Source organism: Pleurodeles waltl, chromosome 3_1, assembly GCF_031143425.1.
Source record: "Pleurodeles waltl isolate 20211129_DDA chromosome 3_1, aPleWal1.hap1.20221129, whole genome shotgun sequence".
NCBI lineage: Eukaryota > Metazoa > Chordata > Amphibia > Caudata > Salamandridae > Pleurodeles > Pleurodeles waltl.
Window position 1 is genome coordinate 272,715,057 of NC_090440.1, and position 22,524 is coordinate 272,737,580.

Genomic DNA, 22,524 nt, shown 5'->3' on the forward strand with positions numbered 1-22,524 from the left:
CTACATCGTGGATCCTTCTTAGAAAGCTAAGCCTGCACTGGAAGACAAGAAGGATTTTCCATTAGTGCAAATTCTGAGCAAGATGTAGGACAAATCATAAGATCCTGCAACATCATGTCACTTTTTGTCTCACTGGTGCTATTCAAAGGCGAGGTCAAGTCAAGATTATACACTGTGATGTACCATGCACACTAGAATATAGTATGGGGTCTCTTTACTGCAGTTCCAAATGTTGCATATGTGATTTAACACTTATTTAATCCATTATGCCCTTTGACCCTAGGAGAACATGTATCCAAACAAAGAATGGCACTTGAAGGTTATATATTTAAAATATGGCATAAAGGGTATAGAACTTATAACATTTAATCATGGATGCTAAAACCTCAAGTGCCTTCTGTCTCACTGCAAGGTCTACTTCTCTCTGACTCTTCTCTCCACTGTTTATATGGTTTTTAAAAATCTTTAATACTTTTATTAATTTAACGTATGCCAATGATCTGAAAGAAATGCCAGTGGAGGAATACAAAGAATTACAATAGAAAAGTGCCAGATTTTAGCCTGCATCTCAAAGTAACAAAATTAAACTTTTGGCAAAAGACTTCGTGAGTGGTCTCAGGTAGAAGTTAAGATATAGATTATGTGTTCCAACAAACAAATTGGATACAATTATTACAAATCCTTAACATAATATGTTTACTTTGTGTTTTTCTAGTTTGCCAGCATGTCACCCTTTGGCTTCTTCACTATTCAACAAAAACACATTTTCCTAGAGGAATAATAAGCCCTAAATATCAGAAGGGCAGGTTTGAGGAGTGCTCAGAAAAAGGCATGATGATTACTTTTAGGTGAAAAGGTTTCAAGCCAGTTAATAAAAGAAGGAACTCCTAAACATTTATGCAGTGATATTTCCCTTTTTTAAAGTCTCAATTGGGATCCTTCATTAACTGTGATACTAGTTGTTTGGAAGCACAAACGATCCACGTGTTATGTTATGTATAATTGTATAGCACGCTAATCACCCGTGACGGTATCCAGGTGATTAGCAGTAGGTTCAGGTAGCTTTCTCCTTGGTAAGTCTATGCAGCGCCTGGATACCCTCTTGGGTCATTAGTCATACTCTACAAATCCACAAAACATAACATTGAAAATGCTAGGACTACAAGAAGCAAAGAGGGTGCCCAGCTGCAGTGTGGGAGGTCGTTCCACTTTTGGAGAGATTTAGGTGAAGGCACGTCTTCAGGCTGTGGCTTTGTAGATTGGGGTATGAGAGTCCAGCTGAGCGGAGGTGTCTGGGGGGTAAATGGATATGTATCCACGGCACGGCAACACCCTGTCCGCCTGGGACGACTCCTGGTGGCCCACGGCCCTCGGCACCGCACCGACCCCCACAGACCACGCCCGCAACCTCGGCTTCATCTTGGACCCTCTTCTCACCATGACCAAGCAAGTCAACGCCGTGTCCTCCGCCTGCTTCCTCACCCTCCGCATGCTCCGCAAGATCTTCCGCTGGATCCCCGCCGACACCAGAAAAACCGTGACCCACGCCCTCGTCACGAGCCACCTGGACTACGGCAACACCCTCTACGCCGGGACCACAGCCAAACTCCAAAATCGCCTGCAACGCATTCAAAACGCCTCAGCCCGCCTCATCCTCGACATACCCCGCAGCAGCCATATCTCCGCACACCTGAGACACCTGCATTGGCTCCCTGTCAGCAAAAGGATCACCTTCCGACTTCTCACCCACGCACACAAAGCCCTCTACGACAAGGGACCGGAATACCTCAACAGACGCCTCAGCTTCTACGTCCCCACCCGCCTCCTCCGCTCCTCTGGCCTCGCACTCGCTGCTGTCCCTCGCATCCGCCGCTCCACGGCGGGTGGGAGATCTTTCTCCTTCCTGGCGGCCAAGACCTGGAACTCCCTCCCCACCAGCCTCAGGACCACCCAGGACCACTCTGCTTTCCGGAGACTCCTAAAGACCTGGCTGTTCGAACAGCGATAACCCCCCCTTTTTCCCCTAGCGCCTTGAGACCTGCACGGGTGAGTAGCGCACTTTATAAATGTTAATGATAATGATGTGGCTGTTGAGGTAGGCAGGGCTGGTGTTGTGTAGTGCTGTGTTTGTGTGTGAGCAATTTGAACTGTGTGTGTGTGTATTGGGAGTCAGTGGAATTCTCTGATATGTGAGGTGATGTGGGTGTGATGAACTAGGTTGAGAAACAGCCTTGCTGCTGCCTTTTGGATGGTTTGGAGCAGGTTTGTAAGCTACTTGGTGATGCTTGTGTACAGTGCATTACCGCAGTCAAGTCTGCTGGTAATCAGGGCCTGGGTAACTGTTTTCCTGGTGTTTTCTGGTAGCTGTTTGAAGATCTTTTGAAGCATATTTAGGATGCTGAAGCAGGTGGAGGTCACTGGATTTATTTGAGCTGTCATGTCTAGTTTGGCATCCATGATATTCACATTTCTGTCATGGGTAGTGGGGGCAGGTGTGTCCCCAGATCAGCTGGCCACCCTATGGAGTCCAAGCAGATGCTTTCTTTCTGAAGATCACCACTCTCATTTTGTCTGTGATGTGTTTGAGACAGTTGGATTACATCCAGGTGGCTACTTTGGTCATGCAGGTGACAATGTTTTTTTTTGTAGTGGGGGTCTCATCTGACAGGGAGCGTATCGGCTGGGTGTCATCTTTATGGTAGAGTATGGTGATGTGTGATGTGACTGAGAAATAATCCTTGGGCGACATTGCATATGAGGTTCTTGGCCTCCGACATGTAGGGTGGCAATTTGACTTTGTTGTGCTTTCTTGTGAGAAAACAGCAGATCCATTTGAGGGCCTGTCCTTGGATGCCTGTTTCATATAGACTTCTGAACAAGGTGGAGTGTGAGACCATACTGAAACAGATTGAAACCTCATGGAACATAAAAGTAGAAAACGTCTGCCAGTTTTAAATGTATCAGTAGTTCCTATCTGTGTCCCTACAATGTTTTACCATTGTCCCTGAATTTAAACTAGTGCTAGGATTAGTATAGTATTTTTGGTAATTCTGAACAGACATGATATCAGGAAAGCAGGCAAAGATGACTGTGATGTTATTGATGCTTTCTTTTCGTAAATCAATATGCTTTAACAATAAGATAACTGCACATCTTCTATGGTGCTGCAGTTCCAGAGTGACACCCTCATCCAGTTCTGGCTTTCTTGCCAACCGCACTTTGCTGGGATTTGAAGGCCCATATCAGGGGCAAAACAGAGGCCCGCAGAAACCCTGTGCCTTACAAGGGGGCTCCAGGGCTACATGAAATCAGCTGCAAAGAATTAAAATAATTACAAAAAATGCAACAAGAAATGTTGCATCAAGAAAGAAAGGCCAGCGGAAGCCTTTTGTCTGTACCAGTGGTGAGTACAAAAAAACACTATGCTGAGTGCCTCACATTTGAAGGGAAGGGCTTCTTGAAAGTGGGTGGGCATGTGCCTAACAGCTCCCTGCACATCAGCGTGCCGTGCTTACTAAAAAGCACCCTCTTCCTGCTTCTTCTGTCCGCATACGCAGGGTCTTGGAGCCCAGTTCTGGAGAGCAACTGGAACCAAAGGCTGACAGATGTTTGCAGGGCCGGCTTTAGGACTGGTCAGACATGACATGGGAGACACAAGCAGACTGCAGCGATCTTTGTGTGCCCAAAGATGTTCAGGGGATAATAATTAAGACAAGGTAACTTCCGTGAATAATGTTATTGCTGGAGAGAGCTGTGTTTTGTCTGGTCACAGTTTTGACTTATCATATAGAAGCTCAGGGGTTAATTTACCTGCTGCAAAGCACAATGTGTATCAAGCAGATTACAGATTGTATTTTAAGTAGATAGCTCAGCAGCTTACTCCTTTTGTCACATTTTTTTACTTAAAGTTATTAAGTTACAACCGTTGTGATATAGCACAGTGAGCAGTGAACTGTCATCATAGCGATGCATACAAACTGCAAGGTTTAGAACCTATTTGCGTTTTTCTCAATCGTTTGTTATACTAAGGTTGCTAAGATAGGTTCCTTCGAGTAGTAAAAAATGCTTTTAACTCTACACAACCACAGTGTGTTACTTTTTAAAGTCTGAGTTTGTGTTTCTCTAGACCAAGCACTCTTTAACATATAATGACTAGCAGTATGGATGATTTGTGACTCCTACAAGCCCTCATTTTCTTACGTAACATTTCCTATACATTGATTTCCTCATTTGTCTGACTGTCTCTGTGCAATGTGTGTGATGTAAGGGGCTATGACACCCTACATTAGAACAAGCAGTGTTATAAACCAAATTGAATAAATGTCAGAGGAGTTATGGAGAGATGAGGGGCACTGACAGAGTGTCTTTGCGGAAAGATTAGGGGTGGGCGGAATTTGAAAGACTGACTGTGAAATCACATGGTATTACATTTAAATTTCACTAGATTCTGATGAATTCTGCAATGGGCCGAGTGACCATTTGTTGCTATTTTCTTAACGCAAAATGCACCCGTGTGTCAAAAAACGGAATGCAAGGATGCTAAGAAAATAGCACAGCCAAATACCACTCGGTACCCTTGCGTACTCTGCAATGATTCAAAATTTGTATCATTGAACAGTATGCAAGGATGCAGAGTGGTATGCATTGTATACTTTTTAATTTGGCTGGTTGAGTGGCGGAATTTTAATTTATCAGTAATTCAACACTGCAAGAGTAACGGGGAATTACCAAAATTCCTCTGATTGCCTCGTGGAATTAACATTTTTGCCCAGGCCTAGGAAGGATGTCATGGGGAACAAGGGGCGCTAACAAAGATTGTTGCACTAGGCACTTCAATTGTGAAAGTAATTCCTGGGTATTTGTGTGGGCCGCCCAGGGTTCACAAAGTGAGATATATTGCTAGTGGCCTATCCACAACTTGCTTTCCACTGTGCAGAATCCCCGGGCTGACCTCTTTACCAATATGGCAATTGCTTCTCCAAACGGTAATTTATTATATGGCCTGAACGGGCAAAAAAAATCTTAGTAAAAGGGGACCCAGGCACACACACTAATTTGAATTGCACCCATTAGTAAAATAAAATAAAAATATGATTTTAAGGCTGTTGTCCATCCTGCTCATTTTCTGTGCAAGGAAAGTTCGCAGTACTGTTGCTCATAGTGTGATTCTTCATTGTGTGAATAAAGCTTGTACAGAGGCTGCTTCTGCTATGCCTGTTTTGCATCAGGTAAGCTTGCAGTGCAGCTTTGTGTGCTATTCCTCTTCTGTGTGGAGGAAACATGCACTGGTGCTGCTTAAGCATAACCTGCATGAGGTAATCTTGCTCTCCTCTGCAATGCTCCTACCTGTGTAGCACCTGCTGTGGTGCGTGAGTGAAGGCTGCACTGCTGCTACACCTATGAACTACTTCTGGGGAGTGTGACACGCAAGTGCAGTGCAAGTTCACAGAGTGAGAGTCTTGCTCCACTGCTGCTTTAGGTATTGCATTCTATTGAAAGTGTCGAAAAAATCCTTTGAATTTAGCAAGAGAGACATAAATAACCAAACGATGAGACCCATCTGACAAAACCGAAGGTGTGTGGGGTATGTGGTATAGAGGAGTTAGTACTCAGCATGGTGACACAGAAAGACAAAGTGAATAAGAGTTAAGAAGGCAGAGAGAAGCAAAGGAACAGCAAAGGAGAAGGAACACACAAGTGGAGGCCAAGGAAGAGGATATGAAAGGAGACAGGAAACTTGAGATATAGGAAAGAAAAAGATTGGAAAACACCTAAAAGGAAGAGAATGAAAACGAAGGGGATAACAAACTAGAAAGAAAGCAAGTGATGGGAAAGAAAATGGAAAAGCAAAAGAGATAAGAAAGTGGATAATAACCAAGAAATGCAAGATGAAGAAGAAACAATAAAGGAGAGTGAAAGGGATGGGAAAATACACATATAGAAATGAACTTACTGGAAAACAACAGAGAAGTTGTAAAATGGAAGTAAGGGGAATAAAAAATAGAGAAAGTAAACCCAAAGGTTGAACAATGGCAAAGATGCAGAACTTGTTGATCTCTTTGAACCTATTCGTATAACTGAAAGTACTGCTGATAGCTTGAGGGGTTGGTGGGGTGGAATAATCGCAACCGTGAGGTGCATAAAATGGCAGGTGGTAGGGTGATCAAATATGAGGGGACCACCCTCGCAGTACATTCCAAGAATAAGCACCTAAGGGTTTGTTACTCCACTGGCCCACATTTGTAGTGGGAAAAGCAAAACTACAATACTCAAAATGCTACCAGACTAAAAGGTGTACCAAGTTTAATATACCACATGACACAGTTCTAGTTGACATTCATAGAATATGTCACAATGAGCATGTGAATGTCTGTTCCATTTCAAACATTATCCTGAAAGATCAATTCTCATTTGCAATTGAGAAAACCTCCGGCTTTAGCTTATTCCACTTTTCTCTTAGGGTTGATTTCACATCGTCTGATGCAAAAATATACTTGATAGACTTGTAGGAAAGGTCCCATATTTGTGCTGGGTTCAACTCAAATGTACTGGCAGCAAGCTGGTACTCCTGAGAGAGATCTGTTGCAAAGACACCTTTATCATCTGTCTAGAGAAGGAAACAAAAAAACAACATATGATTTCTATGGTATTCATCTCTGATTTAAATCTTGTACCCAATTTTGGGGAGATTAATTGCAGTTAATGGCTGACCTCAAATTACAGGCCTAAGATGAAGAAGATGCTGCATTATCAGAAGTGTGGATAAACTACTACTGCAATGCAGCATGTAGACAACAAACAATCACAGATCGAAACGTGTTTCACCAATGGGTTCTCAGTGACATCAAACAGACAATGAAAGCGAAGCTCATGTTTTGTGTCACTCAAAGCAAAATCATCATCATTCATTGTAAACCAACTACGATTTCATGCTATATATGTCCCCCAAAATCGTATCACCAGACAGAGAGTGATGGCAATACTTGCTAATATTATCCTTACTAGTATCACATAACAAAAAAGGCATGGTGAGATATATTATACCAACTGAGGGCAATGAGATATAAAGGGATTTGGATTTCGGCGGACGAGATATCCATCACCGTTGTGACCAAGTAACACAGCCGACAAACTCTAAATCAGGCCCTTAGTGTTAATGGCCAAGTCACTTATCTTCGGTAATGCTTTATCTGGCAGAGGCAATATCTAGTTGCAGATTCCTTACCTTAGAATTTACCCAGGTGTCAGACATTTTTCTTGAGCAGTATCCCTGCATGCCGTTAGGTGGCGTCGATCAGCTCCACATCTGTCGCCGGTGTCGTTTGCACCAGATATGATGTTGCAGGTCCTATATAGGCGCCACCTTGGTGTGCTAACATCAGTTTCTTTTCACAACTTTACATGCTAGAAGGGTAGAGCCATGAAGAACACTCACCACTGGTACGTCAAAACTAGGGCCCTGAAAGGGCAGTCCCTGTCTGTACAAATCAGTTCGCAGAGCGGGGAGGATGGGTGATTGGTAAGGAATCTGCAACTAGATATTTTCTCTACCATACAAGGCATTACCAAAGGTATGTAACTTGCCCAACTAACAGAGATGTTTAGTTGCAGATTCCTTCCCTTAAGAAAAGATACCCAAGCAATACCATTCCCAGAGATCATACTAGAAAGTCCTGCAGGACAGAATAGGCAAAAGGCCCCTCCCTACGGACCTGACTGTGTAGGCAGTAGTGTTTGGTAAACATCTGCAGAGATGCCCATTTTGTCGCCTGACAGATGACAAGGACTGGAACTCTACGTGCTAACACAGTGGTCACATCCTTAGCTCTGGTAGAATGAGCACGTAAACTCTTAAGAGGTTGCTTCTTAGCCAGTGCGTAGCACATTTTAATGCAGAGTACGACCCATCTGGAGAGGGTTCTATTCTGTACTGCCCAACCTTTATTCTCACCCACATAACCAACAGAGTTGATCATCCACCCGGAACTCTTTATTACGATCAAGGTAGAACAGAAACACTCTTTTTGGGTCCAGGGGTGCAGTCAGAAGGATGCAGGGCTGCATAAAAAATAGTTAAGGTGATAGACTGGCCTACATGGAAGAGCGTAACCACTTCTGGCAGAAAGGAGGCCCTAGTGTGAAGCACCACTTTGTCAGGATAGATGGAAAGGTAGGGTGACTTAATGCCAATGTCTTCAGCTCATTCACCGTGCGGGCATAAGTAATGGTCACAAGGATGGCTGTTTTCAAAGTAAGAAGCCTGAGAGGACAATTGTGGAAAGGTGTTAATGGAGCGCACATCAGAAATGCCAAAACTAAATTCAAATCCCATTGAGGATGGAGCTGGAGGAAACATCTAAGTAAGGCCTTTAAGAAACCTACAGGAGACATGTGCTGAGCCCTTCACAAAGGGTCCATGATCCCACCCGCTCTGTTTGTTGCAGTATCACATGCAGTGGTGTTGTCCGTCAACACCTGCACTACCTTCCCTTTGAGAGAGGGAAAAAATACTTTCAATGCTAGTCTGATCGCCCGGAGCTCCAACAGGTTGAAGTGGAGTCTAGACTCCGCCAGAGACCAGGTGTCCCTAATCTCTGCCTCTCCCAGGGGGCCGCCCCATGCCAGGAGTATGGATCTATCACTACTGCCATATTGGGTTGGGGAAGATAGAGGGACCTGCCTCTGACCCAATTGGGGTTTATTAGCCACTACTCCGGATCTTGTGCAGTTCCATCTGAGATCTAGACAATGTCAGAGAGATTTCCCTGATGCTGTGTACCCTGAAACTTCAGAGCCTGCATATGCCACCTGGCATCTGTCACAAAAGCAAGATGCAGGAGGCCATGAGGCCCAGAAGCCTCAGAGAAAATATCACCAAAATCCATGACAGGGGCTGAAACATTGGTATCATAGCCTGAATATCCCTGACTCACTGCTTAGGAGGACAAGCCCAAAACTGCACTGTGTCCAGGACATCTCAGATTAAAGGGAGCATCTGGGAAAGAGTCAGGTGTAACTTCAGCATGTTTATAGTGAACCCCAGTGAAGGCAGGTCTTCTGTAGTCTGGAGGTGGGCGACAACAGCCTGAGGCGAGCCCATCCTCAACAGCCAGTCGCTGAGATAGCGAAAGACTGAAATCCCTGATCTGCCCAGATGAGCAGCAACCACCTTGGTGACCACCCTCGGGGTTCTGGTAAGTCCATAGGGGAGCATGATGAACTGAAAGTGCTTGTGGCCTACCGTGAACCACAAGTAACGTCTGGGGAGACGCAGGATGGGGATATGGAAATACGCATCCTGCAAGTCCAATGCTGCCATCCAGTCTCCTGGGTCCAGGGCAGATACAACCTGAGCCAGATCCAGCATTTTGAGCTTCTCCTTCTTGAGAAAGAGACTGGGGGACCTAAGGTCTAGGCCCTTGTCCGTTTTGGGCACCAGAAAGTAGTGGGAATAGCAACCACAACCTGCTTCTAGCACAGGAACCATCTCTACAGCTCCCTTGGTCAAGAGAGACATAATTTTCTCTCGGAGAAGTGCCAAGAGATCCTCTGTCATCCAAATGTAGGATGGTGGTGGGAATAGAGGGGTAGTTTTGAAAGGGAGGTAGCAGCTCCTTTGGACTATCTGCAAAACCCAGCTGTCTGACATGATGGATTGCCAGGGGAGCAGGCAATGGTGAATCCTGCCTCCGACTGGTCCCTAGTGGGAAATCGTCAGACTAGGAAGGTTTGGAGGCAGCTGCTGAGGGTGGGGGGAGACGGAATCTCCCTGATCCACGAGGACGGTGAATGTCACATCCCCGGCCATGCAGAGGCTGGAGGGAAATGGATGTGGCTTGGCAGACTGAGGGGGACAAGGGGCCCCCACGAGGCCCAGGGACCTGGACGTAGAATGAGAATCCTTGAAGTGCTCGAGCACCGACTCTGCTTTTTCTGCAAAGAGACGGGTGCCATCAAAGGGCATGTCCATAAGATTAGCTTGGGCATCCCCCGAAAAACCAGACGTCCACAATCAGGCATGGTGTCTCAAGGCCACTGTAGAAGCAACCTCTCTGCCCAGATAGGCGGTCGTGTCCATCCACATCAGATCGTGAACTTTGCTTTGTCTCCTTCATCAGCTACTGCTTGCGAAGGTACAGCCCGGGCCCCATCCAGGGCATTTAGCAGCACTTGCGCAACCGCATCCTACAGCGTGTGGAGTAACGGCTCAAAAGGCACGTGGTCTTCACGGACTGCAATGCCAGGTTGGTGGAAGAAAACATCTTCTTCCCAAGTGTGTCCAGTCTCTTGGATTCCCTATCGGGGGTGGTGTGGAAGGGAATACACCCAGGGAGGTGGAAGCCTGGATGACCAAGCTCTCAGAGATGGGGTGTTGCATCAGGAAACCTGGGTCACCCAGTGCAGGGCGATAGCAGCGGGCAGTTGTCCTGTTCAGATGATTCCCCTGAGATACCCAGTTGGACATCTGTAAGAGTGTCATTAAAGTGGAGAAAGGGTTCTGAGGAGGAAGTCCCAGGCTGAAGCACATCTGTCAGGAGGTTAGTCCTGACTGCCACCAAAGGTAGCTTGAGGTCTAGGACCTCAGCTGCCCTCTGTACGACCATTAAATATGAAGCTCCATCCTCTATAGCCACAGAAGGGAGAGAGAGCATGCCAGTATCTGGGGAAATATCCAGTCTCTGGCTTCACCCAGGTCCGTATGCCAGTACATAAAGTCTTGGAGCTGGTATTCTAAAAGGTCCAGCAACCCCTCCCCTTTCTCACTGAAACCTATCCCACAGGAATAAGGCTCAGCATCCACCATAGGGGCAAGGCCCCTGCCTGCGCCAGAGTCGGCGTCATACAACACCCATCTGGCTCCATTTCGGATGGGGGTGGCGCAGCTCGGTGGCATGAGCGGCGCCTGGAGTGTTGACACTGGGACTGGCACGGGGAAGGTCGAATAGGTACAACTGATGTCGGTCCAGAACTGAGGAACATGGCCTTATAAAACTCCTTGAATTGGGCAGGGGGTGCTCAAACTCCTGTAATCTTGTGGAGGTGCGGAGTTGGCCCAGATGCAGTCCTCACAGAGGGAGACTTAGATCAACGACGATCCCGCTCCATCGTCTTGTCGGCCGATGGACAAAGTGAAGACGAAGAATGCTTTGCATTCTTCAACTTCTTCTTATGCCTCGACGTACCCGATCGTCCTGAGGACTTGGAGTGGGACGACAAAGAGGGGGTCTTCTCAATTGATCCAGAGACCTTCTTCTCAACTGAGATTGGGATTTATGTGGAGCCGAGCATGCTTCATCATCAGGCCTCGCTCATTCACAACATCTATTTTGCCACAATGGGCTCTACCACCGAAGGGAGCTCTTAATATTATAAACAGAGATCTAGATCATACTCTTCTAAGGATGTTAAAATTGACTGTGATTATGGCAATGTTCTACACAGTGATAACACAAACTCACAAGCTGAAAACTCGATAATATGCAATCCTTTTTTAAAACCTTTTTATTCATGTGTGATTCGACACACAACTACAGAATTACTGCCAAATAAAGAAAACCAAAGAGTACAGAGTTTTTTTTCGTAAAACACAAAGTCAATATGTGGTCCATAAACGTATGAACAAAACATTTGTTTCCTACAACTTAAGTTCTCCAGTGTTGACATCCTTCAAATTCCTTTTGAATATTGCCTATTGTCAAAAGGGAGCCCTGGGGCATAAATCATATCACTTAGCATCCCATCAACATTGTTTTAGTTATTTTTTCAATTAGCCAACTAAAGGCTATGGCCTTAAAATCTATTACTCTGGCCATGGAAAATTCCTATGTCATAGGAAGAGGTATATTCTCTACCATCCTCACCAGGGAGCTGGGTGGGTCTTTCGTAAATCTATAAAAGAAAGCAATGCAGAGAAACCCCCTAAAACATTGTTTCTACTATTAATCTACATGCCTGGTAGTACAGTAGAGTTTTACATGGAAAGGTGAAAATAACTTGTCACACATCTCCACTCAGTTTATGAAGTAGAACAGAGAGAAACCATCCGGGGTATGAGCAATACAAATGCTACAATACCCTAACAACATTCAGGGTTCTTCCAGTTGTCTTCCTTGACATTTCTTTTAGACAGATCATGGCTCAGAAAGCATTTGTAGCCGCTAAGCCTCTCGGTTAGTGCGCTGTGATTCTGCCCGGCAATGGTTCATTTCATTTGACATCCACCAGCATTTACAGGCAACACCAAATCTAGAAATAACCTACTTTAACAAGTTAGTTGAATAATCAAAAGAAAAAGAAGATAGTTTGATTAAAAATATGCTTCTTGGCATCAGAATCTTTTCAGCAGTAGTTGATGTGAACTAAAAGACTGCTGAATTAACATGAAAATTTGAAGCAACTTTAGCAACAATCATCAATAAAGATTTTTTTCCGAAAATAACCTTGTTGAAGGGTCTTCTGTTTTTTCAGTTTTGCTATAGACAGCATCAACTGAATGCCGCGGATGACAGTGTACACAATACTGCATAGAGTGGCTTTTGGACAGCCCTACACTCATGACTAGAAAGCTGTCTGCTCTCTATTGGATGCAACTGTGTGCAGATATCTTATGTCAATTGTGTTCAATGACAGTGGGGCATTGGAATGTAGTGATGTTAGCCTTTAGGTCATATGGAATGGAGAGGGAGAGAAAGCTGACGAGCCCAGGAGCTCTTCTGGAGATGTCACAGGAAGGAATTTAAGGAATATAAAAGAAAATAAACTATTCAGATGTGTTTTATCCTTACATTGGCGATGAGGATGGGATCTCTCTATGCATGGGACAGATAAAGGACAACTTCACCCCCTGGAGGCTCGTATATTTCATTTTCAAGAATTTTACTGCTCTGCGTTCCGGAGGCTCATATATTTCATTTTCAGGAAAGTTACTGTACTGTCTTCTAAGCAGATATTTTTATCAAGTGATTAATGACATTTTCGATGATACTAAGCAATTTATAGAAAAGAAGGTAGTTATATAAAGCATTTCGAAACGGCTGAACGTGAGCGATTTACAGCGTGACTCATTACAAATGTGAGCGCAAGGCTTCATTGAGTGAGAGGAAAGCTCAACGAGTCATGACAACAGCACGCGTATAGTGCCAATAGGGAGCATGAGGAAGTGGCACGTTATACATCAAAGAAACAGGAAGAGTACGTGACTCTTAACGTGGTGTTACTGCACTGAAAACAGAAGTGGTAGCAATAGACGCAAACAGTGAATCAGTGCTGTTCGCTAGCATTGGTGAATGAGGAACGCGACCTGTGATCCTGAGAGTTCCACAATCACTATTAACGAAGTTGCACAACACTTAACGCAGTAATAATAAATATAATTAAATCGAGGAAACAGGAAGCAAATTTAACTGGAGGAAAAAGAAAAATAAATAAATAAAGCTACCTGTTGAATGAGGATCACAACGAAATCAAAACTCTGCTGGGGGACATTTTCAACATTAAAACAGAGGAAGGACTAAACATTGCAAAGCTATTAATAAAAATAGGAGTGGAATACAAATGTATGCATAAGGAAAAGCTAAGATGAGAAACATGCATTTTTTCAATTAAATACTACAGTTTATTATATTAGTTTGTTGAGTTATTTTGTTGTGTTAGCTTACTATATTAAATTACTATGTTAAAATGAAACGTTTCATGGGAAAAAAAAATCAATTAAAAAACAGGCATAAGGTCAAAATATGGCATCACCACCACCATTTTTATCTACACCAGGGGAACCACCCATACCCTGCAAACAATTGAAAAAAATATTTTTTACTTACATACTGGCTATTGGTGGTGATCGTTATGGACCACCTAGAAGGCAAGCCACGCTTCTGCATCATTTAGGAATCGAAGGAAGAAGGATTTATGAGGATCTACCTGAAGTATCTTTGGGAATGGGAGATGGACAGCCTGCAAATGTCTTTGGTGTGTCTATGCAAATGCTAGACATCCAGTTCACTACAAAAACAAATTTGTTCTTGGAGCATCACAAGTTTTTCTCAAGAGCCCAAAAAGTGGACGAAGATACTGCGTCTTATGTAGCAGCATTAACAGAGTTTGCATTATCTTGTCGATTTGAACAGTTAACTGATTCACTAATAAGAGATCAGATAGTAAGATGCACATATAACAAAAGGATAAAAGAAAAACTATTGATGAAGGACCCAAGCATGGAAGAAGTGATACAATTAGCTTAAAGAATGGAGCACACAGTTGTTTGGTTGTCACATAATGAAGGAAATACTAACAAAATTGAAAATAGGAGATGGTCAGAGACATATGTGGAAAAAAAAGAATTTAAGAGACAATGTGGAAAGGGCTAAAGTAAGAATAGGAGGAGAAGAAAGGCAAAAAAGACCTGAATGGAGTTATGGTAAGTGCTATTGGTGTGATGCCCAGGACATATTACATCTGGTAAGATGTGTACAGCGAAAATGCAATTTGTAAAAACTGTGGGAAAAGAGGACACTTTGCAAAAGTGTGCAAATTCAAATTTGGAGTAGAAAGAGAAAAAAGAATTCAGGTCATAGATTAAGAGATTCATGATGTTTGTGAGAACATTCATGAGGTAGTCTTAGTAGTGGACGAGGATCTGGGAAGTTCAAGGGAGGATGGTCCGTGCTCAACTAAAGTTGTGACATGGAGACAACAAGTAAAAATGGCAAGTACTGATAAATTGGAGAAGTCGCATGGGCGAATATTTTTGAACAATGTACCAAATCTTGATAGACTCAGGAAGTTTGTTCACACTCATATCGAAAGAAACCTATGAATCTGGGTGGGCATGTGTTGAAGATTCTCAGCTAGTCAAACTGGATATAAAGGCACTTGGTTATGCGTGGAAAATAACAGAAATTTTAGTAATGGAATGGATGACAATCACTTTAAAAGGAAGGGCTGTTTTTGTGAGAATATATGTTACAGACTATGGATCGAATTTATTGGGATGGCGTCATCAGAAGGATCCAGGCATAATATTGAATCCCAATTCGGAGGAACCAGTAATGCTAACAGAAAAGGAGGAAATAGAAGAAATAAACATTGAATATCAAAATAATTTAGTTGAAAATTATGCTTTAAGTATTTCCAAGTAAACTAGGTTTGTTAAAGGGTTTCTCTCATAAAATAATATTGAGAAAAGGTGCAAAACCGGTAGTTCATAAATTACGAAATATTCCTAATATGACGAAAGAACCTTTGAAACAAAAATTAGACAAATTGTTAGTAGAGGACATAATCAAATCTATTGAAGCTTCTGAATGGCTTGCACAGATTGTGGTAGTGCCAAAGGAAGTAGGACAAATTCCGTTATGCATTGATCTTTGAGATTTGAACAAGAACATATGGGTTGACAGACAACCTCTTCCATATATTTCTGAAACGTTAACAATTGAAGGGAAAGGGCTTGTATTTACTGTTCTTGGTATGTCATCTGCGTATAATCAAGTAAACTTTCATTAGCTATCTAGACATGTGACATCCTTTGTTACACCGTTGGGGGCTTTCCGTTACAAAAGAATGCTGTAAGGAAATGCCTCCTTGGCATGGTTGCCCCCTGACTTTTTGCCTTTGCTGATGCTATGTTTACAATTGAAAGTGTGCTGAGGCCTGCTAACCAGGCCCCAGCACCAGTGTTCTTTCCCTAACCTGTACTTTTGTATCCACAATTGGCAGACCCTGGCATCCAGATAAGTCCCTTGTAACTGGTACTTCTAGTACCAAGGGCCCTGATGCCAAGGAAGGTCTCTAAGGGCTGCAGCATGTCTTATGCCACCCTGGAGACCTCTCACTCAGCACAGACACACTGCTTGCCAGCTTGTGTGTGCTAGTGAGGACAAAACGAGTAAGTCGACATGGCACTCCCCTCAGGGTGCCATGCCAGCCTCTCACTGCCTATGCAGTATAGGTAAGACACCCCTCTAGCAGGCCTTACAGCCCTAAGGCAGGGTGCACTATACCATAGGTGAGGGTACCAGTGCATGAGCATGGTACCCCTACAGTGTCTAAACAAAACCTTAGACATTGTAAGTGCAGGGTAGCCATAAGAGTATATGGTCTGGGAGTCTGTCAAACACGAACTCCACAGCACCATAATGGCTACACTGAAAACTGGGAAGTTTGGTATCAAACTTCTCAGCACAATAAATGCACACTGATGCCAGTGTACATTTTATTGTAAAATACACCACAGAGGGCACCTTAGAGGTGCCCCCTGAAACTTAACCGACTATCTGTATAGGCTGACTAGTTTTAGCAGCCTGCCACAAACCGAGACATGTTGCTGGCCCCATGGGGAGAGTGCCTTTGTCACTCTGAGGCCAGTAACAAAGCCTGCACTGGGTGGAGATGCTAACACCTCCCCCAGGCAGGAATTGTCACACCTGGCGGTGAGCCTCAAAGGCTCACCTCCTTTGTGCCAACCCAGCAGGACACTCCAGCTAGTGGAGTTGCCCGCCCCCTCCGGCCAGGCCCCACTTTTTGGCGGCAAGGCCGGAGAAAATAATGAGAAAAACAAGGAGGAGTCACTGGCCAGTCAGGACAGCCCCTAAGGTGTCCTGAGCTGAAGTGACTCTAACTTTTAGAAATCCTCCATCTTGCAGATGGAGGATTCCCCCAATAGGGTTAGGATTGTGACCCCCTCCCCTTGGGAGGAGGCACAAAGAGGGTGTACCCACCCTCAGGGCTAGTAGCCATTGGCTACTAACCCACCAGACCTAAACACGCCCTTAAATTTAGTATTTAAGGGCTACCCTGAACCCTAGAAAATTAGATTCCTGCAACTACAAGAAGAAGGACTGCCTAGCTGAAAACCCCTGCAGCGGAAGACCAGAAGACGACAACTGCCTTGGCTCCAGAAACTCACCGGCCTGTCTCCTGCCTTCCAAAGATCCTGCTCCAGCGACGCCTTCCCAAGGGACCAGCGACCTCGACATCCTCTGAGGACTGCCCCTGCTTCGAAAAGACAAGAAACTCCCGAGGACAGCGGACCTGCTCCAAGAAAGGCTGCAACTTTGTTTCCAGCAGCCTTGAAAGAACCCTGCAAGCTCCCCGCAAGAAGCGTGAGACTTGCAACACTGCACCCGGCGACCCCGACTCGGCTGGTGGAGATCCAACACCTCAGGAGGGACCCCAGGACTACTCTGATACTGTGAGTACCAAAACCTGTCCCCCCTGAGCCCCCACAGCGCCGCCTGCAGAGGGAATCCCGAGGCTTCCCCTGACCGCGACTCTTTGAATCCAAAGTCCCGACGCCTGGGAGAGACCCTGCACCCGCAGCCCCCAGGACCTGAAGGACCGGACTTTCACTGGAGAAGTGACCCCCAGGAGTCCCTCTCCCTTGCCCAAGTGGAGGTTTCCCCGAGGAACCCCCCCCTTGCCTGCCTGCAGCGCTGAAGAGATCCCGAGATCTCTCCTAGACTAACATTACAAACCCGACGCTTGTTTCTACACTGCACCCGGCCGCCCCCGCGCTGCTGAGGGTGAAATTTCTGTGTGGGCTTGTGTCCCCCCCGGTGCCCTACAAAACCCCCCCTGGTCTGCCCTCCGAAGACGCGGGTACTTACCTGCAAGCAGACCGGAACCGGGGCACCCCCTTCTCTCCATTCTAGCCTATGTGTTTTGGGCACCACTTTGAACTCTGCACCTGACCGGCCCTGAGCTGCTGGTGTGGTGACTTTGGGGTTGCTCTGAACCCCCAATGGTGGGCTACCTTGGACCAAGAACTGAACCCTGTAAGTGTCTTACTTACCTGGTAAAACTAACAAAAACTTACCTCCCCCAGGAACTGTGAAAATTGCACTAAGTGTCCACTTTTGAAACAGCTATTTGTCAATAACTTGAAAAGTATACATGCAATTTTTATGATTTGAAGTTCCTAAAGTACTTACCTGCAATACCTTTCGAATGAGATATTACATGTAGAATTTGAACCTGTGGTTCTTAAAATAAACTAAGAAAATATATTTTTCTATATAAAAACCTATTGGCTGGATTTGTCTCTGAGTGTGTGTACCTCATTTATTGTCTATGTGTATGTACAACAAATGCTTAACACTACTCCTTGGATAAGCCTACTGCTCGACCACACTACCACAAAATAGAGCATTAGTATTATCTCTTTTTACCACTATTTTACCTCTAAGGGGAACCCTTGGACTCTGTGCATGCTATTCCTTACTTTGAAATAGCACATACAGAGCCAACTTCCTACATTGGTGGATCAGCGGTGGGGTACAAGACTTTGCATTTGCTGGACTACTCAGCCAATACCTGATCACACGACAAATTCCAAAATTGTCATTAGAAATTCATTTTTGCAATTTGAAATTTTTCTAAATTCTTAAAAGTCCTGCTAGGGCCTTGTGTGTTAAGCCCCTGTTTAGCATTGTCTTTTAGAGTTTAAAAGTTTGTTAAAAGTTTGAAATTAGATTCTAGAAACAGTTTTAGATTCTTTAAAAAGTCTTCCAACTTTTAGCAAAATAATGTCTGATACAGAGATGAATGTGGTGGAACTCGACACCACACCTTACCTCCATCTTAAGATGAGGGAGCTAAGGTCTCTCTGTAATATCAAAAAAATAACCATTGGCTCCAGACCTACCAAAATTCAGCTCCAGGAGCTGTTGGCAGAGTTTGAAAAAGCCAACCCCTCTGATGATGACATCACAGAGGAAGAAATTAGTGACTTGGAGGCCAATGTCCCTCCTCCAGTCCTAAATAGGGAGAACAGGACCCCTCAAGTCCTGTCTCCAACTGTGTTAGTCAGAAATGGTGAGTCCCTCACAGGAGGGTCCCACATTTCTGAAATCACTGAGGATGCTCTCAGTGAAGATGACCTCCTGTTAGCCAGGATGGCCAAAAGATTGGCTTTAGAGAGACAGCTCCTAGCCATAGAAAGGGAAAGACAAGAGATGGGCCTAGGACCCATCAATGGTGGCAGCAATATAAATAGGGTCAGAGATTCTCCTGACATGTTAAAAATCCCCAAAGGGATTGTGACAAAATTTGAAGATGGTGATGACATCACCAAGTGGTTCACAGCTTTTGAGAGGGCTTGTGTAACCAGAAAAGTGAACAGATCTCACTGGGGTGCTCTCCTTTGGGAAATGTTCACTGGAAAGTGTAGGGATAGACTCCTCACACTCTCTGGAAAAGATGCAGAATCTTATGACCTCATGAAGGGTACCCTGATTGAGGGCTTTGGATTCTCCACTGAGGAGTACAGGATTAGGTTCAGGGGGGCTCAAAAATCCTCGAGCCAGACCTGGGTTGACTTTGTTGACTACTCAGTGAAAACACTAGATGGTTGGATTCAAGGCAGTGGTGTAAGTAATTATGATGGGCTGTACAATTTATTTGTGAAAGAACTCCTGTTAAGTAATTGTTTCAATGATAAACTGCATCAGCATCTGGTAGACCTAGGACCAATTTCTCCCCAAGAATTGGGAAAGAAGGCGGACCATTGGGTCAAGACAAGGGTGTCCAAGACTTCAACAGGGGGTGACCAAAAGAAAGGGGTCACAAAGACTCCCCAGGGGAAGGGTGATGAGACAACCAAAACTAAAAATAGTAAAGAGTCTTCTACAGGCCCCCAAAAACCTGCACAGGAGGGTGGGCCCAGAGCCTCTTCACAAAACAATGGGTACAAGGGTAAAAACTTTGATCCCAAAAAGGCCTGGTGTCATAGCTGTAAACAGCATGGACACCAAACTGGAGACAAGGCCTGTCCCAAGAAAGGTTCCACTCCAAACTCCCATCCAGGTAACACTGGTATGGCTAGTCTCCAAGTGGGATCAACAGTGTGCCCAGAGCAAATCAGGGTCCACACTGAAGCTACTCTAGTTTCTGAGGGTGGGGTGGATTTAGCCACACTAGCTGTCTGGCCGCCTAACATGCAAAAATACAGACAGCAACTCTTAATTAATGGGACTAGAATAGAGGGCCTGAGGGATACAGGTGCCAGTGTCACCATGGTGACAGAGAAACTGGTTTCCCCTGGCCAATACCTGACTGGAAAAACTTACACAGTCACCAACGCTGACAATCAGAGAAAAGTACATCCCATGGCAATGGTTACTTTAGAATGGGGAGGGGTCAATGGCCTGAAACAGGTGGTGGTCTCCTCAAATATCCCAGTGGACTGTCTGCTTGGAAATGACCTGGAGTCCTCAGCATGGGCTGAGGTAGAACTAAAAACCCATGCAGCCATGCTGGGTATCCCTGAACTGGTGTGTGTGAAAACAAGAGCACAGTGCAAGGCACAGGGTGAACAAGTAGAGCTGGAGTCTGGAAGAATGGCCCAGCCTACCAAGAGAACAGGAAAGTCAGTTGGGAAACCAACTGCAACACAGCAAAAGAAAGGGAACCTCTCTTCTCAGGAAGAAGTTCTGCCCTCTGAGGGAACTGAGCCTTTGGGGCTTGAACCTTATCAGGTTGAGCTCTTAGGCCCAGGGGGACCCTCAAGGGAGGAGCTGTGTAAGGGACAAGAAACCTGTCCCTCTCTTGAAGGCCTTAGGCAGCAAGCTGCTGAAGAGTCCAAAGGCAAGAAAAATGGGACGCATAGGGTCTATTGGGAAGATGGACTCCTGTACACTGAGGCCAGAGACCCCAAACCTGGTGCCACTAGGAGAGTGGTAGTGCCTCAGCTGTTCAGGAAGTCCATACTAACATTGGCCCATGACATTCCCCTTGCTGGACATTTGGGACAAACCAAGACGTGGGAGAGGTTAGTCAACCACTTCTACTGGCCCAATATGTCCAACATGGTTAAGGAGTTTTGCCTCTCCTGCCCCACCTGTCAAGCCAGTGGTAAGACAGGTGGACATCCAAACGCCCCCCTCATTCCACTTCCAGTGGTGGGGGTTCCCTTTGAAAGAGTGGGTGTGGACATAGTTGGTCCACTAGAACCTCCCACAGCCTCAGGAAATATGTATATCCTGGTAGTAGTGGATCATGCTACCAGGTATCCTGAAGCTATTCCCCTTAGGTCGACTACTGCCCCTGCAGTAGCCAAGGCCCTCATTGGTATCTTTACCAGAGTGGGTTTCCCTAAGGAGGTGGTGTCTGACAGAGGTACCAACTTCATGTCAGCATACCTAAAGCACATGTGGAATGAGTGTGGAGTGACTTATAAATTCACTACCCCATACCATCCACAAACTAATGGCTTAGTTGAGAGATTCAACAAGACATTAAAGGGCATGATCATGGGGCTCCCAGAAAAGCTCAAAAGGAGATGGGATGTCCTCTTGCCATGTCTGCTTTTCGCTTACAGAGAGGTGCCACAGAAGGGAGTAGGATTCTCACCCTTTGAACTTCTGTTTGGTCATCCTGTAAGAGGACCACTGGCTCTTGTTAAAGAAGGCTGGGAGAGACCTCTCCATGAGCCTAAACAAGACATAGTGGACTATGTACTTGGCCTTCGCTCTAGAATGGCAGAGTACATGGAAAAGGCAACCAAAAACCTTGAGGCCAGCCAACAGCTCCAGAAGTTTTGGTATGACCAAAAGGCTGCACTGGTTGAGTTCCAACCAGGGCAGAAAGTCTGGGTTCTGGAGCCTGTGGCTCCCAGGGCACTCCAGGACAAATGGAGTGGCCCTTACCCAGTACTAGAAAGGAAGAGTCAGGTCACCTACTTGGTGGACCTGGGCACAAGCAGGAGCCCCAAGAGGGTGATCCATGTGAACCGCCTTAAGCTCTTCCATGACAGGGCTGATGTGAATCTGTTGATGGTAACAGATGAGGATCAGGAGGCAGAGAGTGAACCTCTCCCTGATCTTCTGTCATCAGACCCAAAAGATGGCACAGTAGATGGAGTGATCTACTCAGACACCCTCTCTGGCCAACAGCAAGCTGATTGTAGGAGAGTCCTACAACAGTTTCCTGAACTCTTCTCCTTAACCCCTGGTCAGACACACCTGTGTACCCATGATGTGGACACAGGAGACAGCATGCCTGTCAAAAACAAAATCTTTAGACAATCTGACCATGTTAAGGAAAGCATCAAGGTGGAAGTCCACAAGATGCTGGAATTGGGAGTAATTGAGCGCTCTGACAGCCCCTGGGCTAGCCCAGTGGTCTTAGTCCCCAAACCTCACACCAAAGATGGAAAGAAAGAGATGAGGTTTTGTGTGGACTACAGAGGGCTCAATTCTGTCACCAAGACAGATGCTCATCCAATTCCAAGAGCTGATGAGCTCATAGATAAATTAGGTGCTGCCAAATTCTTAAGTACCTTTGACTTGACAGCAGGGTACTGGCAAATAAAAATGGCACCTGGAGCAAAAGAGAAAACAGCATTCTCCACACCTGATGGGCATTATCAGTTTACTGTTATGCCCTTTGGTTTAAAGAATGCCCCTGCCACCTTCCAAAGGTTGGTGAATCAAGTCCTTGCTGGCTTGGAGTCCTTTAGCACAGCTTATCTTGATGATATTGCTGTCTTTAGCTCCACCTGGCAGGATCACCTGGTCCACCTGAAGA

At 45.2% G+C, this 22,524-nt stretch overlaps 1 protein-coding gene across 2 annotated transcripts in view; it reads right to left on the minus strand.

The window, feature by feature from the left end:
- Positions 1-6,286: 6,286 nt before the first annotated feature.
- Positions 6,287-22,524, minus strand: part of MAPDA (N6-Methyl-AMP deaminase) — a 174,565-nt gene continuing 158,327 nt past the window's right edge. For both annotated transcript variants that reach the window (XM_069222368.1, XM_069222369.1), the window contains one exon: positions 6,287-6,607. In XM_069222368.1, the coding sequence (XP_069078469.1) occupies positions 6,401-6,607 (207 nt within the window). In that variant the 3' untranslated portion in view covers positions 6,287-6,400. The remainder of the gene's footprint in view (positions 6,608-22,524) is intronic.